Here is a 19,793-nt window from a genome sequence, read left to right on the forward strand (position 1 = left end):
TTCTCCCATCTTTCTTGTCACTTTTATTACTCTTCTTTCCTTTTTAGATTGTTTTACATTGAGTGACAAGCCTAATGGTTTCCTGTAAGCCAGGAAACCATTTGCAATGCTAGGTGGTAACCTTATAACTAACCCATACATGTTCCCTGCGTGTCAACAAGTGGGTTGGTGGAGGGTTAGAGCCCCTTCCCACAAAACAACTGACTCAAAGACAAACGGCCATGCCGTAAGGGATTTTGGCACATGGCTATAAACCGACAGATACATCATCATCAGGCTCTGGGTACTCTGCCTTTAACACAGTCTTAAAAACACCCCTTGTTCATTATCATCAACATTATGATCAATTTTCTCCATACATGGAATGAGAAAGTACAGAAGTGGGGGATCCATCAAGAGCATATTTAGTGATACAGGCTACACAATCACTCATTATCATCATCACCACCCTGACAATATTTTCCACCTTAGGAAGGGGAGAGGCCAGAATGACAACACCAAGATATTAAACACAAAAGAGGGAGAATTATAAACAGTATGCCCAGTAAATTGGCCAGACACACATTTGCAAACCATTCAAGTCCCTAGAATTCTGGCTCCAACTCACAGACTAAATCTGCATTTTTTTTTGGTCACCTAACAGCAGCTCTTCACGCTGCACAATCTCTGGCAGCTTCCCTATTCAGTTCCATCTCCCAGAGGTCACACTCTATGACTTTGCTGAGGTCTTTCTTTGGCTTGCCTCTCACAGCCTAACCCCTGATGTTTACACTTCTCACTCTCCGCACCAAATGGACATCCTCCATCCTCTCAACATGCTCACACCATCTCAATCTACTTCTCATCACAGCTCCAATACATTCAAGTCTTCCCTGTAATTAAACAATCTGCATGTACCAAGTAAATACAATACACCATCGGACTGTACAGGTTCTATGTACAAGTATTCATCTACCCACTGCAAGACACTTTAATCCTATGAGGTGTGGCAACAAACAACTTCCTTCCATGCTGCCCTGTCCTCTGTTATTTGGCTGCCCTCCCTCCAAATCATACTCTTCTCTACCATGTATCTCTCCATTCCATCCTTCCATCTCATCTCTGGTCTCTCCTTCCAGCTCATGCCCCTCTCATATATCTCTCAATTCCATTCCTCTTTCTCATTTTTTCTTCTCCCCCTCCTTGTCTCCCCTTCCACCTCATTGCCATACACTCTTCTCTCTCATTTCTGTTCTCTTCACTCCATCCCTCCATCTCATCCTTTGTCTCCCCTTCCTCCTCTCCCTCTCCATGTCACTCACGTACACTCTTCTAAACAGTCTCAAGCTAATGCATATCACTATCCACACCTGCTCTCCAAGGTAAACTGTCTGTGGTTCACTAGATGGTAGACAAAGACAACAGGAATCTCGTTAATCCATTTATGCACGTCAATAATTAGAAACCGAGGCATCTGGCTACATTAAGACAGTCATCATTACTCCCTAAAAAAAATCACTAACTTACCATAACATTACCGGTGAGATTGACATCGGCACGACCCAAACTCCAGCCATAATCTCCGCTCCCTGTACGGGTCCACGGCACATCCAGTAGGTGATCTTCTTCAGTCAGCAGTATACTCAGTGTAGCATCACCTAGCATGAGAAAACATCATCATCATCACATTCATTATTATCAACATTATCAATATCAATATCATTCACATTGCCTGCATCACCATTCTCATCACCATCATTATTATCAACATTATCAATATCAGTATCATTATCATCAGCAGCATCACCATTTTCATCATCATCATCATCATCATCATCAATAAATAAACTCTTAGCCATTCCATTACACAACATCTAATTCTTAGCATTTCATTTTCCATAAGTTCACATAACAAACTACCCACGTCATCTTTCCTACTTCTGCCTGGAGAGCTTCTAACACAGATACCGTAACTAAATCTACAGCCTATGAATATTTACATTCTCTAATTCAACATTCAGTAGTCACTCTCATACTATATAACTGTCAGAAACCAAAAAGTATGCCCACTGGAAAGAACTACAGAATCATTCACACATAATTCAGGACTGACCACAAAGATGTACCTGTAAATACATGAATAATTCACTATGAAAATAAAATCCTTTCACCTCGACCTGGCCCAGATTTTCGTCCTTTAGCAGCTTATATAACGTGCCTCAGTGGTGGAAAAAGACAGTACGACAACTCAACATCCTTCTCATTACACTCATTTGTGACTAGCATCGTATTTTTTTGTTGACCTATCATTTTATCTCAGTATTCAAGACAGAGAGACGGCAATTTTAGGCCAAGTTAGAGTAAAGAGAGCAAAATAATGAAACTGAACACAATGCATCTTACCCTCAATGTTGTACCAGAAGATGAAACACTGATCTCCCTCCCCATCAGTCAGTCGTGGGCTAATAAGCAACCCTTTCATGTCTGTGTCCCATGTGGTTCCTGAACGTAGCTTTGGATAAATGTAGTGACCTGGAAAAGAAAAAAAAATCATCATTATCATCATCACAAAAAGGAAAAAAAAGGAAAAAAATAAGTTTACCCTTACACATTAAGAAGAATACCTTTTTAGTAATGCAATGAATGAAACAGTTTAAACACAACTACTTTTAAAGGAGCCAGTAACCCATCTGAGGGATCTGCCCATAAATACTGGCTTTTGCCCTGAAAATAACACCTTCCTAGTCCTGGCATCCCTCCTCCCCCAGTCCCCTGCCTCAGAGTGTACATTTATGATCAAGATTACCAAAAATTCTTTAAAACATATGTGCACTGTCCTTGTTACAATCCGCCTTATCTGATGTTCTGTTTTTTTATTAATTCCTTCAGCCGTGCAATGTCTTGGTTTAATTAATTCTCGTTACCTCCTGGCAAAACTATTCAACTTGAGATAGGACTCCTGACGAGGCAGTAATGAGATGGAGGTAGGTAGGTCGATAGGTAGATAGACTGACAGACAGATAGATAAGTTGGTAAGTAAAGGTAGGTAGGTTCATCCATCCATCATCCAATCCTATGTTGCCCCATGAGAAGCACAGGAGCCCAGGGCTAGGCAGGTTGGTCCAGATATTTAAGATGAGAGTGACCAGCCTCACTCATCCCCGAGTGGCATTACAAGAGCAAAACTGTAATCCCCAACCACCCATTGGATGTAAACCTTCACTGGCTCAATCTGACTGGAGCACCATAATTACCCACTACACCACCAGGCATCATAATTTGGTTATATGGTTAACACCCAGCATAGTAAATGGTTTCCTGGTGTACAGGAAACCATTTGGTTTGTCACTCAGTGTAGAGTCACCCACAGGCAGAAGGAACAGGAAAGAATGAAGAAAAGAAAGACAGAAGTGGAAGTGTAAAGTAACCTGTAGGCAGAAGGACATGGAAAGAATGAAGTAAAGAAAGACAGAAGAGGAAGGAAGGAAGGAGGGAAGGAAAGAAGGAAGGAGAAGAGGAAAAGGCAAACACCTGAGAGCAGCACTACAACAAGTGAGTGGATGATGAATGCCCCCAGGTAGGTAGGTAAAGGTAAGTTAATTTAGGTAGCTAGGTAGGTAGGTATGGACAAGAACATGACAGAAGGCTCGCTGTACTCACCAATCTCCACCATAGTCGTGTGGTCATAACCCATGCTCTCGGAACCCTCCTCTGCCGGCACCCTGGTCCACTGTAGCGGCTGTGAAGTGTCATCCGTCCAGCCACAACTATGCATCTCAAAGTCGCAGTTGACGGCGGACATGTAGCACGGACCGACCCACAATTCTAGGTCATCCAGTGCAACTGTGCCTTTGAAACCTGGGTCTATTGTTACGGCCAAAGAAATCTGAAATAAAAAATGATAAATAAAAACTCTATTTCTATTTATGCAATGCCAAACAGCTTAATCCTGTTAGGGGTAGCCACAAACAAATCACCAACATGTCACCCTGTTCTCTGCCATTTACCTGCCCTCCCTCCAGCTCACACTTGCCTCTCTTATATCTCTCCACTCCATTGCTCATCTCATCCTTGATCTCCTCTCCCTCTTCCTCATCTCTCCATAGCAATATGGAGCAAAATGCTCAGAAGTAGAAGATTAAAACACAACAGAGGGATATTTTATTACCAGCATCCAAGTGAAATGGGCCACACACACAAATTCACCCACTGTTTAAGCCCATGGAATCCTGATCAGCATAAACAGTCACATAAATATATTCAGCTAAGAAAAACCTCTATGACAGTACAAACTCTCACATCCAATAGATAATAAATAAATAAACAAGAAATAAACAATTAAACTTAAAAATAAAAATCTCCATTTTTTTTTCATGTTACTGGGAGTGTTTTGATACACCTGTCTGCACACAATCAACCCAGATCTCAAGATAATTTCCATGTGATTCATACAAATAACTTGATCTCTTGCCAATTCCCTGGCCTAATACTCTGCAATATCCAGAGTAAAATATTCAAAAACATGAAACATAACTTCCTAGGAAAAGAGAAGTGGAGTAATGAGCTTTCATCTGATGCCTCAAGTTATCTTTGGGTAATACATAAGAATGAGGGGGAAATAAAGATCTTGTATACTGTATTTACCTGCCAGTCACCCTCGCCAGTATACATGCCAACAAAAGCCTCCTGCCAGAGGTCAACAATGCCGGTGACGCGCTGCCACATAATAGGGCCGGTTGCAACATCACCAAATTGGTTTCTGACTATCAGGTGATCTACTGTCAACCAAGGAGTCTTGATCCCAAACATGTAGTACCTGTGGAGAGAATGTTGCAGAAGTAACAAATAAACATACACATACAAAACAGATGTCATATTTCCTCTTACAAATCCCTATACTGGGGTTGGCCATGGTACAGCTGATGCTTTCTGTAGACTGGAAGCTGAATCAAGTGCCAAAACTAGCTAAATTCTACCCAACAGTTACCACAATGGAAGCAGCTGGGAAAAAAGAAATCTGAGATGAGTAAAAAGATCTGTAACAATGTGAGAGGCTCAGCTTGGATTCTGACTCTATGTACAGATTCAGAAGAAGGATCATTGAGTGACTGTACTGGTGGGTGAATTTTTCTGCCCAAGAGTGATGACTGTGTGGTTAATTACCAATATCAAAGCCACGTTTCACTCTCATGGTAGTACCTTCGAGGGTCCATGGTTGCCATTCATCTACTACCTAAAAGCAGTGTTCAACTATGTGCCTGAATTAAATGAGTGGACAAAGTATAACAACAGCTTACTAAAAATGGAAACAACATTCATGAGAACTATAATTTATTCACTTCAACTTGGAGCAGATTTTTGTCCTTGGTTCAGCCTATTGCCCACACCTCAGTGGCAGAATGAAACAATATTATGGCTCTACATCCTTTCCATAGCAGTTTTTTTGTGACTAACATCATATTCTAGAATTACTCAATTGTTACAACCCAGTAATCAACAAGATATGGCAACTTTAGGTTAGCTTTAAGTAAAATGGGTACAGTTGGGTTTTAAGTAAGTGTGGGGCTGGTGAAGATGATGTGAATTGGGTAAAATCACCAAGAGGTAGAAAAATTAAATGCAAAATGCAATATTGTAGTGATAGGGGTGATTTGTACAGAGCATAATAACATCTCACCAGAAGTGGAAACAATATTCATGGGAGGTGTCTGGGTTTTCAGCAAGTTTGGGGCTGATGGCAGAGTAGGTAACAGCGGGCTCATTATCGGGGTGGTCGGCAACGATGTACAGGTAGTTCCAGCCGTCTCTGTCCGCGTGCACTGAGTCGTTCATCCCAACGGCAAACACGTCAGGTACATTCCAACGGCACGCGTCAGTATCAAACGAACACTGTACATCATTTTCAGCTGTTGGGGATTGGGATACAGTATGCTTGTTAATCAGTCTGTACCATGCAGCTCCCATTGCCATTATTTACAACATCACAACCAGCAGTCACCAAACTACCAATTGCATATAATGTATTACCTCAAATTAAGTACCATCCACTTTCATATAACCAAGACACAACAACATGCAATGACCAACCAGCCTTGCAATGCAGGGGATGATGATGATGATGATGATGATGATGATGATGATGATAGTGATGGTGATGATGATGGTGATGATAATGATGAATGATGATGATGATGATGGTGATGGTGATGATGATGATGACAATGATGATGATTATAACAAAATAATACACTATACAACCACAGAACACACAAAATCACTTCACAAACCTTGCAATACAGGGTCTGCCATAGAAGGCTTGATATCCGTACTATCACACCCAGTCCAGTGATTGTACATTAGTTCGTCTATGGCAATGTACGTGTCGGGGTCGGGGGTCAATTCACCGGTAATCACTATCTGTTAAGAGCAATAAGAAAATGGTTGGTATCCCCTTTGTGTGTGTGTGTGTGTGTGTGTGTGTGTGTGTGTGTGTGGAGACACTTTCTAATCTCATTACTACAAAATGTTTCAACAAAAATTTCCCATTTATATTAAAGTAACAAAAGTAATCACATAGGGATCCTTCATGACTTAAAAATTACTTAGAAATAATCAGAATAAAAAATAATTACTGCAAAAAGCTTCTCCAAAACTTAACAAAATTGCCTTGATGTGGAAAAAATTATCACAAAGGTTTATGTAAAGTCTGAGATGGAATGAAAAAAACATTATAAAAAAGTTAACAATACTGGCTGAAGATTGACAAGAAAAAAAGTAATGAGATGAAAGGAATTACTAATGATATGGTTTTAACTGCTGATCTGTATTCCAATTCACCCGCTACAGATTTTAATAAATGGGAGACACCTGTAATCTGGTGTATGGATTATCTTTTTCATTTAAGCTGTTCTCCCTTCCTCTGTTCATCTTCTGTTAAAATAATAATAATAATAATAATAATAATAATAATAATAATGAAATAAAAGCCCTCACCCTGAATGACTCGTCCTGCAGTATGGTAACCTCAGCAAAGTGCCACTGGGGTTCCATTGGGTCACGTATTCTCCATATTGTCTGCCACCTGAGGCCTCCCTCCACTGATACCTGGGATAAATATCATGATAATAATTATAATAATAATAACAATAATAATGATACAGTAAAAGTCCTCCAATCCAACCACCAAAAATTTGAAAATCCCAATACTCCAAATTTGTAAAGGCAAAATTTTTCAAAATTTTCTGGGCTTTATGTAAGGATTTTTCTGGTTTGGCCTTGCCCTTGGACTTGGGTGTACCTGCCTGCAACTATTCATATACACATCTATGCATTTCCGGTGAGTAAAACATTAACCTATATAATTTCATTTTCAGTGTTTATTTAATGACCATGTACATATTTCTAACGTTTTCAAAGGACTCCCCCAGTAGTCCAAAAAAAAAACAGTAGTCCAAACGTCCCTCAGTCCTCTGTGATTCAGATTACAGGACTTTTACTATTATAATGGTACTATTACTACTACTACTACTGCTAAAGGTTGTACTACTACTATTACTACTACTGCTACTAAAGGTTGTACTACTACTACTATTACTATTACTCCTACTACTACTACTACTACTACTATTACCGGTAATCATCATCATCGAATTCAGTGCTGTCCCATGATGAGTGTAGGAGCCCGGGGCTAGGCAAGTTGGTCCTGACAATTAAGATGGAGTGACCAGCTTCACTCATCCCTGAGTGGCATTACGTGTGCAATAAACCCCAACCACCCCTTGGATATACACCTACACAGGCTCAATCTGACTGGAGCGCTTTAATTTCCCACTAAACCACCAGGCACTATAATTTGGTTATATGGTTACCACCCAGCATAGTAAATAGTTTCCTGGTGTACAGGAAACCATTTGGCTTGTCACTCAGTGTAGAGTCACCTGCAGACAGAAGGAGGAGGAAAGATTGATGAAAAGAAAGATCGAAGAGGAAGGAAGGAAAGACGGAAGGACGAGAAGAAAAGGCCGTCATCCAAGAGTGGCACTACATCAAGTGAGTGGTTGGTAAGCACCCCTATCTACCACTTATAATAATAATAGTAATAATAAAAATAATAATAATGAGTTATTTAAGAGGAGCCTGTGGAGTCACATGGAGAGACAGGCTGACGAATGAGGATATAAAGGAGCGTTGTGGTGTGGATGTGGATGTGATAGGAAGCGTTATGAGGAACACACTGAGGTGGTTTGGCCATGTGGAGAGGATGGAGGGGGAAAGACTGACGAAGAGAGTGTATGTGAGTGAGGTGGAGGGGGGAAGAGGGAGGGGGAGGCCGAGGATGAGATGAAGGGATGGGGTGGAGAGGTATATGAGAAAGGGGGGTGTGAGTTGGGAGCAGGGCAGTGAAATGGCGGGGGACAGGAGGCCTTGGAGGCAATTTGTTTGTGGCCACCCCAAACGGGATTGAGGCGTCTGGCAATAGATAGATAGATAGATAATAATAATAATAATAATAATGATAATAATAAAATAATAATAACTGCAATAATGCTCCTCTCAAATAACACATTTCTACCGCCCTTGCTCTTGACTTGTGTCTTTCCAACAAGGTCCAAGCTTCATTTCCATATTAGTGTGTGGACCACAATACTGTCATGCACTGACTTTTTTGCTTCCATGCAGCCTCTCTTTGCAACAAGCTTTCCCAAATTAGTGTCCCCCAGAACTTCAACCCAGAGCATTTACGTCCAATTGCTACAAATTTTTTTATGAATGGAGGACACCTGTGGACTGGAGTAATGGTTTTTTGGTCAATATTTAATTAGCTTCTCCCTCTCCTGTTTAAAAAAAAAAAAAAAACTTTCCAATTATACAGACAAGAAAAATCATTACCGTTAAGTAACATGAAACAGATGGAGTTCTTACAGTTAGGGATCCATTGTAGAAAGCTGCGTTGAACCAGAAGCTGAGGCAGGCTCCCGTCCGCTGTGTTATGGGGGAGTAATACTGCGATATCAAGTTGGCCAAACCCCCACTCTCAGGCATAAGGTACCCAGACAGAATAATGTAGTGACCTAGAAAAAAAAAAGAATGAATAAATAAGTATAAATAAATAACATAAGATAAGACATGCCTCCTTCCGCTGTGTCATGTCCGATTAATACTATGACACTAAGTTGGCCAACCCTCCACTCTCAGGCACAAGGTACCCTGACAGAATTATATAGTGACCTAGAAAAACTATCATTATCATCATCATCATCATCATCATCATCATCATGCAGATTTCTTTTCCCAACTAAAGAAGGGATGAGGGAAAAAAAAGAATGAATGAATAAATAAATAAATAAATACAGTAAAAGTCCATTAATCCGAATGGCAGTGGACTGAGAATCATTCGGATTATCAGATTATTCGGGTTCTTGGGTGGGACCCCTAAGACACTTAATTTCATCATTAAACTGAAATTTTACCAAATGGATCACTTTTCATTCGTTCATAATACAATATGGCACATATTAACATTACATATTACACAAATTTTTTACACTGCTGAAGACACGAACTGTAATTGGTAAATGACGAGATGTTACAGGTTGTTTGACTCACAGTAATGGTAGTGTTGAAAACAGCAGTAGTGGGCAGGTAAATCCAATTAGAAAAAGTAAGTCCAGGGTTAATAATAACATGCACGTGTTGTAAAAGCACAAAAACTTAATATGTATTACTGTGGGAAATTCCTTAAACCTACGGTACTGATCCAAAAGGTTCAGAGACAATTTGCTGTCAAAATATGGATGATTCCCCATCTGGACAATTCCCTGTCATTTCTATAAATATACTCATTATTAACTGATACTTTAATAACTCAATTTTCAGGGGGATCTATCAAAGTCTATTTTCATTCAATAGCATAGGCTAAGTTGCACTTTTAGACAATAATTAACTGTTTCTACCTCACTGTAGTTGACTTTGAATTATATTCTAGCATCACCCACAGCTGTCTTCATTAATTTCCATTGGTACTACAATATCCTGGGTGTATTTTAAAACGACTTTGAAGAGGTACAAGTATTCAAAAACTAGTGCATTTGCTACATAAATTGATATGTAAATAAATGATAAGGAATCATCCTGACGGCGAACTGGCTTGTTATTGTTGTGATGGCAAATTGACTTGATGGCGAATTGTCCCGAAACCATCCAAAAGTGGTCGGTTGTTTACGAGGAGTTGGCAGTCCATGCATTACCTGATCCATGACCACACTGCTCAGCACTTTGGCGAATTTTGGCGCCCAGTTTGAATTTTTAAATTTTGATTATTTTTACTTTTGAAGTTTTTGTCAGCCTTCTTCAAAAATTCGGATTATTGGGATTTTCGGATAACTGGTGTTCGGATTAATGGACTTTTACTGTAATTATATAAATAAGTATTTTTGGCATTATACTTTAGTATTAATCTCTTATTACAGCTCACCATTCAAGACAGAGAGATGGCACTTCTGAACCAAGATAAAATGAAAAGAATAGAGCAATACATCCTACAGTAGTATCAATATCTTATTACAGCCAAGGACTGAAGATGGAGGGATGGCAGAATGGATGGAAGTTAAAGAAGAAAGAGTATATATAACCTCTTGTTATAACTGAACATTATGGTAGATGTGGCAGTATTAGGCCAAGTTAAAGTGCCAAGACTGTACTGACAACCTCTTGTTTATGGCTCAGCATTCATGATGGGATGATGGCAATTATAGACCAAGTTAAAGTAGAGAGAGTATAGCACTGACAGTGGGTCCTTACCACTAGATCCTAAGGTTTGGTCATGGGATGGTCCAGGCAAGGCATCAGATGGGCTCTGTTGCATCCAGTCAGCTGTGTCCATCTCTGTGTTGCTCCATGAACACAGGTCATGCTCGAAGTCACACCGGGCACTGCTACCACAACCATCAGTGGTGAAGTACACATCATCTACCCCAACAAATGAAGCACTATCGTCCTTCAGAGCCTGTGCTTCAAATATCACCTGTACAGTAAACAGAAAATAATACCACATGTAAGAAAAGCTCAACATTAATATTCAAGAGTCACTTACACTGCACAATACATATTAAACTAGGCTGCACTTCTTCAAAAGTCTTATGCTCACCATTAGTCAATATGCAATATGACGTATGTGCTAAATCCACTGATTAAATTTAGCAACATGAATATAATGTCCGTGGTGCTAGTGTATTAATTTCCCTAATGAATTTCAAATAAGATAATAATATCCCCCTATTTAACAGGAATATACTTTTGATGCTGTACTTTATATTAGCCAAAAATAATGGGTATGGGACCTAGCTAAATACTGTAATGCATATACCCATTGTCATTATCATCAGCAGCAGCAGCAACCAGTATCCAGCTCTCTTTCCTCACTTACAGATGGAGTGCTGTATGATCCAGAGGGCAAGAAAAAAATTGACAGAATTAGCTAGATACTACAAATACTCATTACTGTATCATTATCATCAGCAGCAGCAGAATCCAGATCTCTTTCACACCTAAGGATGGAGTGGGGCAGGATCCAGAGAACACAAAATAAATTGACAGAATGAGAACTAACCAACGCCTATCCAGTTATATCAGGGACACACTCTCATTCACTCACAAACAAGCTCTCAGAATCCAGACTTCACGAGGCACACCTTCCATGCATGTAAGCTTCCAATATTGACCTGATAATAACAAAATGATCTCACCTGGAAATGTGTGGAATATCTAATGTACTGCTGGAAACTGACAATAATAATAATAATAATAATAATAATAATAATAATAATAATAATAATGTAGTGGTAGGTGGTGGCGACCATCATCCACTCACTTGAAGTAGTGATGCCTACTTCTTCCTTAGCCTTCATCATTTTTTTTTTTTTCTGTGCCTGCCCTCCTCTCTTCCTATTTCTCACATCTTTCATGCCACTTCTTATTGCTTTTCTTTCCTTTACAGGTGGCTTTACATGGAGTGACAAGCCAAATGGTTTCCTGTAAGCCAAGAAACCATTTACAACGATGGGTGATAACCATATAACCAAACCATACGTGCTCCCTACGTGTCAACAAGTGGGTTGGTGGAGGGTTAATGCCCCTCCCCGTAAAACAAATAACTCAAAGTCAAATGGCCACCCCTTATGGGATTATGGCGTCTGGCAATAGACAGATAGATAGATAGATAGATAGAGAGAATAATAATAATAATAATAAATAAAACTGTCTCACCTGGAAGTTTGTGGAGTATTCAATGAAGTGCTCAAAACTGATCCAGTTCTCATCCTGACTCTCAGACTGCTGTGAAATCAAGTCCTTAGTCATGTTTAACGACACTCCACTCCCGTCTGCTGTTTTTCTCATGTAGGCTCGCAGTTCTACCGTATTGGAGAGTCCCGTCATGTAATAGTAGAAGCGGACACACCTGTGATAATCCAAAAATATCAACATCATCATCACCATCATCATCCAGAGCTCTTTTTCCACCCAAAGACAGAGTTCAGAAATCTAGGAAGGAGAAATATTGCTGCTGCATTAATACTCAGCCCCTTCAGTCTAATGATGTATTTTTGTATATAGTCTTGTACTTTTGGAGCAATTTCACTAACCTCTGTAGAGACTTTGTAAACCAGAGGGTGTGATACAGCCTTAACCAATCCTTTCAGTGCTAGAGGTGCAGAACTCGTTAAAAATAATCTTTTGGTGATTTAAATGCAAAACAAATCATTGTACTGAAGAGGCTGGAGTAGTATTATGGTGGCAGTGATATAATTGGGTGACTCAATTACCTGGTTATACAAACATCCCTCAAATACGTCACTGTCACCAAAAGAAGGATGGTGAACTCCTGAAGGGGAATTTATGTCTGCTGTCCATTGGCTTCACATTCAGAGGAACTTGGGGTTATAAATACTACTGCTATACTCTGCTCACATTAACTAGGCATGAAACTGTCATCTCCCCATCCTGAATATTGAGTTGTAACAAAATATTAACACCACAATATAAGGCTACTAAAAAGGATGCGCTACGGAAAGGATGCAGAGCAGTCAATTGTCTATTCTGCCACTGAGCTACAGGGGATAGGCTGCAAAGGACAAAAACCTCCACAAAGTTAAAATAAATGAACTGTACGTACTTGTATATTTTGTCTGGGTTCTGGTAGACTGGGGAGATGATCTGACCCAGCTGTCCTGCCTTGTACGGGGACATATCGGCTCTTGCATGGTGACCTGGTGAGGGTAAAATTAATAAATGTAACGGCCATACCACGTTCAGTACACCGCTTCCCGTCCGATCAGCGAAGTTAAGCAATGATGGGTCTGGTTAGTGCTTGGATGGGTGACTGCCTGGGAACACCAGATGCTGTTGGCATCCCTACGTGTCAAGTGGGGTTGGTGGAGGATTAGTGCCCCTCCCTGTAAAACAATTAACTTTAAGCCCTTGGCCACCCCGTTTGGGATACATGGCGTCTGGCAATGAATGAATGAATGAAATGTTATGCATGGCTGACTGTACTGACACTAACTACTTCTCAAATACAGCAATAAGGTACAGATAATTTAAAGCTCTTATGGTGAAGGTGGTATGATGGTAAATGTCATCCATACACTTGATGTGGTGCTGATGACTTTTTCCTATGGTGACTCTACACTATATAACCAGATAATGGGTAATGTGCAGCCTACTTTGGTTCCCCTGTTAACTGGTGGAGTGATGTAAATGTTGCATCCATTCAAGAATCAAACCTCCACCCTCCACAAAGACACACAAATATATAGACTGGCAGATACAGTAGTTTGACAGATAGACAGATAATTAAACAGACAGGTAGAGAGACAGACAGAAAGATATATAATAGCAGTCGCAAATACAGTGCAGACAGAAAGATCGAGACAGAAAGACACAGATAGACAGATAGACAAAAAAACCCACCCCTAACAGTGCCCAGTGTATGATCTTCCTTCTCGCTGGTGCTCATGGTGTCCCAGTCCACGCTGCTGCCATCAATCAACGTAAACATGGACCCAACCTCCTCAAAGTCGTGCACCAGGCTCGGGTCATCTGGGTGGCGTTCACATACCCCGCTGTGGAGCCGAATGTCGTCTATGGCAACTATCCCTTGGCTGGGGGCGGACCACTCAGCTCGGATGGACACCTGAGAATGTACATCATCATCATCATCTTCACCACTGTCATCATCATCATCATTATCATCATCATCATCATCATCATCATATCATCATCATCATGACCTTTTTTCAAGTCCCCAGAATTTTGGCTTGACCTCAAAAGCCTGATCCTCTACATATACATACATACATACCAAGTTCACATGCACATATTATTATATAATACATACATACATACAAACATACATACATACATATCAGGTACACACACACACACATATACATACATATTCCTGTATGAGTACAGTAAACTCTCAATCACCCAGCGTAGTTCAGCCAAGGCCTATGCCGGTTAAAACAAAACGTCAGATATTGCATAGTATCCCCCAGCAGCTCAATATTTGACGTTGAGCTGGATATTGTGTTACTATCCGTCTCAAACCTCTATCCTAAAAATTTTCCCGTGAGTAAAAGATGAAAATTAAGTATGAAATACAATAAAGTAATGATACAATACAGTAATACACTGCTGGTTGGCTACGGTTTATGAGCTGGTTGATACACCTCAACATCAGATATTGCATAAAACCGTCAGTTACGTCTCGTTTTGGCACTGGATATTGCATAATTTTGCTGGATATTGCTTTAACAGAGCTGAGCCAACAGCACCGGAAATTGCATTCAGCTGGATATTGCAATGACGGATAACTGACACTTTACTGTGCTCTTTTTACTGATAAGCTTCACATCCACCTGCAAGACAGGGATACTCTTTGTATACAGTATATATAAAACACTGATACACTTAGCAAACAAAAATACTCCAGTTAAAAAGGTGAAAATCTCATCACAATCTTACATTAAAATCTGTGGTGCCGATATTTATGTCCATGATGGCTGCATGCCAGAAGTCTCCCTGTGTCCCGGTCTTAATGAAGATCGGATCACTGAAATACCCGTTCTCGAGGATGCTGACGGTGAGTCCTGGTGTTTCCTCCCCAAACATGTAGTACCAGAAGCGCAGACACTGAGCATCCCTGACTGGGCCCGTGTACAGACTGGCGACAGCTGGTTCGTATGACCACTGGCTCTCCACGTACAGGTAGTGCCCTGTGTCTGAAGTTAACAGGGTACAATACAGTATTTGGATGTTAAGATGAGGATGGTTAATTCATCACATGTACATGGTAATTTCAAAGTTTAATGAGATCCTTAAGAGGCTGTAGATGCACTCAAATAACATACCGTCAGAGTGAAGTGACTAATGAATAAAAGCAGACTAAGGTAAGTGTCTACATTACCCGTGCCATACGTGTGGTCAGCGGATGGTCCAGGGGACACTGTGTCTGGCGGCCCCCACCACCAAATCCAGGAGGCTGTGCCATTGCCCTCAGTCATATGCCACCGACACAGGGGTATCAACATGTCCTCAAAGTCACAGTCATACTCTCCAAGTGGTTCTGATGAGGGAGAGGTGAGAGTCTGACTACAGTGACTCTGTTTTCATTATCATTATCGTCATCAACATCATCATCATTATCATCATTGTTATCATCATATGACCTCTCTTCCCCATCTAAGAATGGGGTGAGATAGAGTTCAGAGAGCAAGGAAAAACCTGATAGAACAACTAGCAAAATGTCTACTCAATGAAATGGGCCACACTCTCATTTACTCACCATTCAAGCCCCAAGAATCCTGACTCCACCTCACTGGAATCAACATCCACACTTACAGGCTTCACATTACGGTATTTACCAGCTAAAGTCTGTTTTCAACAGACAGAACTGGGTCAGTCCAACAACCAGAATACTACGTCATGGTTACGTGAAATTTGCTAAGTTAGTCACGTGGTGCTAACAACTTTCCTTGCTTACTATTCTGGTTTTACTATAACTTGGCCTAATATTGTCACCTAAGGCTGTAGAGCTTTAGCATTGTTTTTTCCTTCCACTAAGCTCCACCCAGGGTGAATACTGTCACCATGTGCAGGCTCCCCTTTGGTGTCTACAACAGGAGTAAGCCTACATGGTGATGGTGCAGTTACCTCGTGTTGTGGTGGGTCCAGCTGGTGTGGTGGTGGTGGTGACGGTGGAGTTGGATGGCTGGGACTCTGCTGGCCAGATGCTACATTTCCCAGTGAATGGCAACAGGTCATCAACATCTGCAATACATCAAAACATATCCAGCATTAACTCATTCAATCAGATGACAAAGTTCTTATTTTATTCTACTTATTCAATTCAAGAGGCTTTAATTCAGCTTATTTACAGACTTTAACAAAACTCAGGCACTTCCAAATGAATAGCAGCAAACCCTCAATATCTGCAAGTTCAAGATTAAAACATATTCACCATTAACACCTTCGGCACAATGACACAGGTTTTATTCCTGCTATTTTCATTCATTCATCCATCATCCTCACCCTGCCCTAGGATGTGAAAGGAGGTCCGGATGATGATGATCATCCATCATCCACTCCCAGTTTGCCCCATATTGATAGGAGTATAGGGGCTCAGGGACAGGCTACTCAGTCCTGATATTTAAGGCAATGGTGACCAGCCTCAGTATCTCCTGAGTGGCATTATGCAACACAAAGCCCCAACCAATGGTAGATGGCTACCCTTACAGGCCCCATTCAGCTGCAGTGCCTTAACCTGCTAGACCACCATACATTCCTGCACCTTTCATAGATTTCTGTGCAACTAAGAGATTTTTCAAACTTGAAATATTCATTACAGCTTTTTATCAACCTTTTTACTTATGAAGTCTCTGCTAGACTTAACAAAATACTGTAGTAGCAGCAAAAAAAAAATAAATGATGCACTGAGGCACGCAGATTTAAAGCAAATTAAAATAAAACTTTGATTAATAAACAATGATTGGCAGTGGATATTATAATCTGAGTGGCTGGCACCACTGACTGTGAAGCTACTGGCCCAGCAGTGCCAGGGTTTGAATTCTGGTGCGGGCAGCTGGCATCATGTAACTCAAGTGTGCATCCACCCTTTGTGGGTTGGTAGGTAAAATGAGTACCAGGGATAACACCTAGGGGAGGTAACGGTTGACCTACATGATGCTGTGGCCTTGTATCCTAGAATATTGGGTGAATAACCTGCCACAGGCTCAAAGGCCAATGTTAGGGAGATGAGCACTGCAGCTAAGCAACTCATGACATCTGCCTTCACCTTTACCTTTACTACAAATGTAGTTACATACAGGACAGTTAGGTAGCAGACGACTGCCTCATCCTCCACTTCTTCTGTGTCTCACTTTCCTCTGCTGACTTATATTCCTGTGCTGAGAGGTTTGGTATGTTTCTCTGATCATAGATACAATAGTTTGCCTCATATTTCACCTATTCTACTACTCACTTTCCTCTGGTGGCTAATATTCCTAGACTGGTAGAGGTTTGGTATGTTTCTCTGCCCATAAATTATTCTCTCTGATATGAAGTATTAATGAAGAAACTGACAGACATGACTAAAGTGTGAAGCAGCTCACCTTTTGTCCCTGGCTGTACAACCACAAGCAAAAGTTCATCACCACCTCTCTGCTGGCTGTGACACTGGAAGCTTCGACATGAACTATTTTGATGTGATGGCAATATGAACCACACAGCAAAAGAGTATGAATGGGAAGGATACTCTCCATTCTTTATGCAAGAATGACAAATATGGAAGACAAGACACAAAGCTGGCAAGGGACTGATGGTAAAGTTTTGCTAAAGGCTGTTGTTACTGTTACGTAACTGCAGTCTGTCTGGCTGAGCAGACCCATCAACTGCAGGCAAGCAACCACTGTCCCTGCAAGGCTTACTCGTGTAGTGTTCCAATATTCCTTTGCAGCAGACAGTGCCTCTCCATAGCAAGGTGTAGGGATCAGTGTGGATGCTTGGTTCCTGGATGGATGCCACAATTGTGTCTCTCCACCCAGTTAGCAGAGGCACCATAGCAGCTCAACATCATCTGGTTACTTGGTTATATGGACACCACCTGCTAAAGGCTGTACATCTTACATAAATACAGGAAAAAATAAGAGTACTAACGAATTTTCTCCAGCTGGTTGAGTCCGACAACTCCCTCGATGAGAACATAGAAGTATCCAGTAGTGACACCATGAAGGGGAACTCGGGCAGCGGTCCAATCAAGGTATGTGCTGCTGGATGTCCATATCAACACTGGATCCTCACCTACTGGCTGTAATACCATCATTATCATCATCATCATCATCATAATCATCATTATCATAATCATCATCCTGACCTTTTTCCCACCTAAGGATGGGACAGTTGTTGATATGCTTGAAGGTGTTACTTAGGATACAATATCTCTTGAGGTGCTGATAAGGAGCCTACATGTGGTGGCATTGTGTACCAAAGTGGAGCTACGCAGCTGCAGCACCCACCTGGAACCGAACCTCATTATATTTCCCCACACCTCATCATGATAAGGACCCTGGTTAAACCCTAGTGAGGTGCTGCCTGCCACAAGGGAGTGCTAGTTCCCTATATAGTGCATGTACTGCACTGTACCTGTAGGACAGTCCCACAGCAGCAGCTGATTACCTGTGGTTGATAGGTCTGCTCAACCTGCCAACTGTGGTTAAGGAAATGCAAAAACTTCTACACTGACATTTAGTGTGTCTGATGGTGTTAATGATGATACAATACCTCTATGTAGACATTTAGTGTTCCCTCCTCAGTATCCTTCATCAAAAACCAAAACTGTAGACATTTTGATATGGCCGCGGCTGGGTCCATCAGCTGGCTCCTCAACACTGCTGCATCACCGGCTTCGTATCTTGTGGGTTCCAGCACTAACATCCCACCTCCTGCACAAGACACGTAGGCATTTGTACAGCAACATAAATACAGTAAGTCCTGCTGTCATTTTCATATGCTTTCAACTGCTATCAATTCCTTCTGTCCTGGGATGAGTTTTGTAAAGTTCTTGATAATTTCAGATAAGTGTATTGAACTTAGGAATGATCACTTGTATTGAAGGGATTGATGAAGGCTGTATTTACCCCTTCCAGCTCTAAAATCTCTGCTATTGGTAAAAAAAAACTGTGTGAAACCATGAAAAACAAAAAATACCCCTTCAGTTCTACAAGCCTCTCCTAGAGCTATATAACAATGCGTGAAACCAGGAAGAGTAAAATGCAAAGTATGGTAAATGAAAGGAGTTAAGGGGGTTAAGGTTACCTCTTGCAAATATAGGCGTATATCTCATGATGTAACTATCACAAAATATTCTTTTATGTGCCAATATTCTGTTACTTCCAAGATATAAGGATAGAAAGCATACATATGGCACTGCAATAATGCAACAGATGAGGAATATATTTCATCATTAAAAAAACATGTTCGACAGCTTATTACTGTTAATGGTAAATTATATTAAAACATTTACAGAGCTGGGTGGTAACCATATAACCAAACCATACGTGCTCCCTACGTGTCAACAAGTGGGTTGGTGGAGGGTTAGTGCCCCTCCCCGTAAAACAACTAACTCAAAGTCAAATGGCCACCCCTTACGGGATTATGGCGTCTGGCAGTAGACAGAGTAGTAGTAGATAGGAACAGAGGCAAATACAGATGTTAGATAGCTTATTGATGTTAGTGGTAAATAATATAAAGCAGGAATA

At 40.8% G+C, this 19,793-nt stretch overlaps 1 protein-coding gene and 1 pseudogene across 1 annotated transcript in view; one reads left to right on the plus strand and one right to left on the minus strand.

Moving 5' to 3' along the window:
* LOC145416269 (MAM and LDL-receptor class A domain-containing protein 1-like) overlaps positions 1-19,793 on the minus strand; it is a 94,199-nt gene that overhangs the window by 66,374 nt on the left and 8,032 nt on the right. The window contains exons 8-24 of the mRNA XM_080285268.1: positions 18,817-18,977; positions 18,193-18,343; positions 16,192-16,308; positions 15,446-15,604; positions 15,004-15,260; positions 13,948-14,170; positions 13,151-13,244; positions 12,244-12,436; positions 10,780-11,002; positions 8,902-9,050; positions 6,973-7,083; positions 6,267-6,396; positions 5,657-5,885; positions 4,624-4,795; positions 3,640-3,865; positions 2,383-2,511; positions 1,507-1,637 (exon numbers count right to left, since the gene is read on the minus strand). Coding sequence (XP_080141394.1) covers positions 1,507-1,637; positions 2,383-2,511; positions 3,640-3,865; positions 4,624-4,795; positions 5,657-5,885; positions 6,267-6,396; positions 6,973-7,083; positions 8,902-9,050; positions 10,780-11,002; positions 12,244-12,436; positions 13,151-13,244; positions 13,948-14,170; positions 15,004-15,260; positions 15,446-15,604; positions 16,192-16,308; positions 18,193-18,343; positions 18,817-18,977 — 2,855 coding nt within the window. The remainder of the gene's footprint in view (positions 1-1,506; positions 1,638-2,382; positions 2,512-3,639; positions 3,866-4,623; positions 4,796-5,656; positions 5,886-6,266; positions 6,397-6,972; positions 7,084-8,901; positions 9,051-10,779; positions 11,003-12,243; positions 12,437-13,150; positions 13,245-13,947; positions 14,171-15,003; positions 15,261-15,445; positions 15,605-16,191; positions 16,309-18,192; positions 18,344-18,816; positions 18,978-19,793) is intronic.
* Positions 13,268-13,386, plus strand: LOC145416398 (5S ribosomal RNA; annotated as a pseudogene).

Source organism: Coenobita brevimanus, chromosome 105 (assembly GCF_032717465.1).
Source record: "Coenobita brevimanus isolate Jiangsu-jjx chromosome 105, ASM3271746v2, whole genome shotgun sequence".
Lineage (NCBI taxonomy): Eukaryota > Metazoa > Arthropoda > Malacostraca > Decapoda > Coenobitidae > Coenobita > Coenobita brevimanus.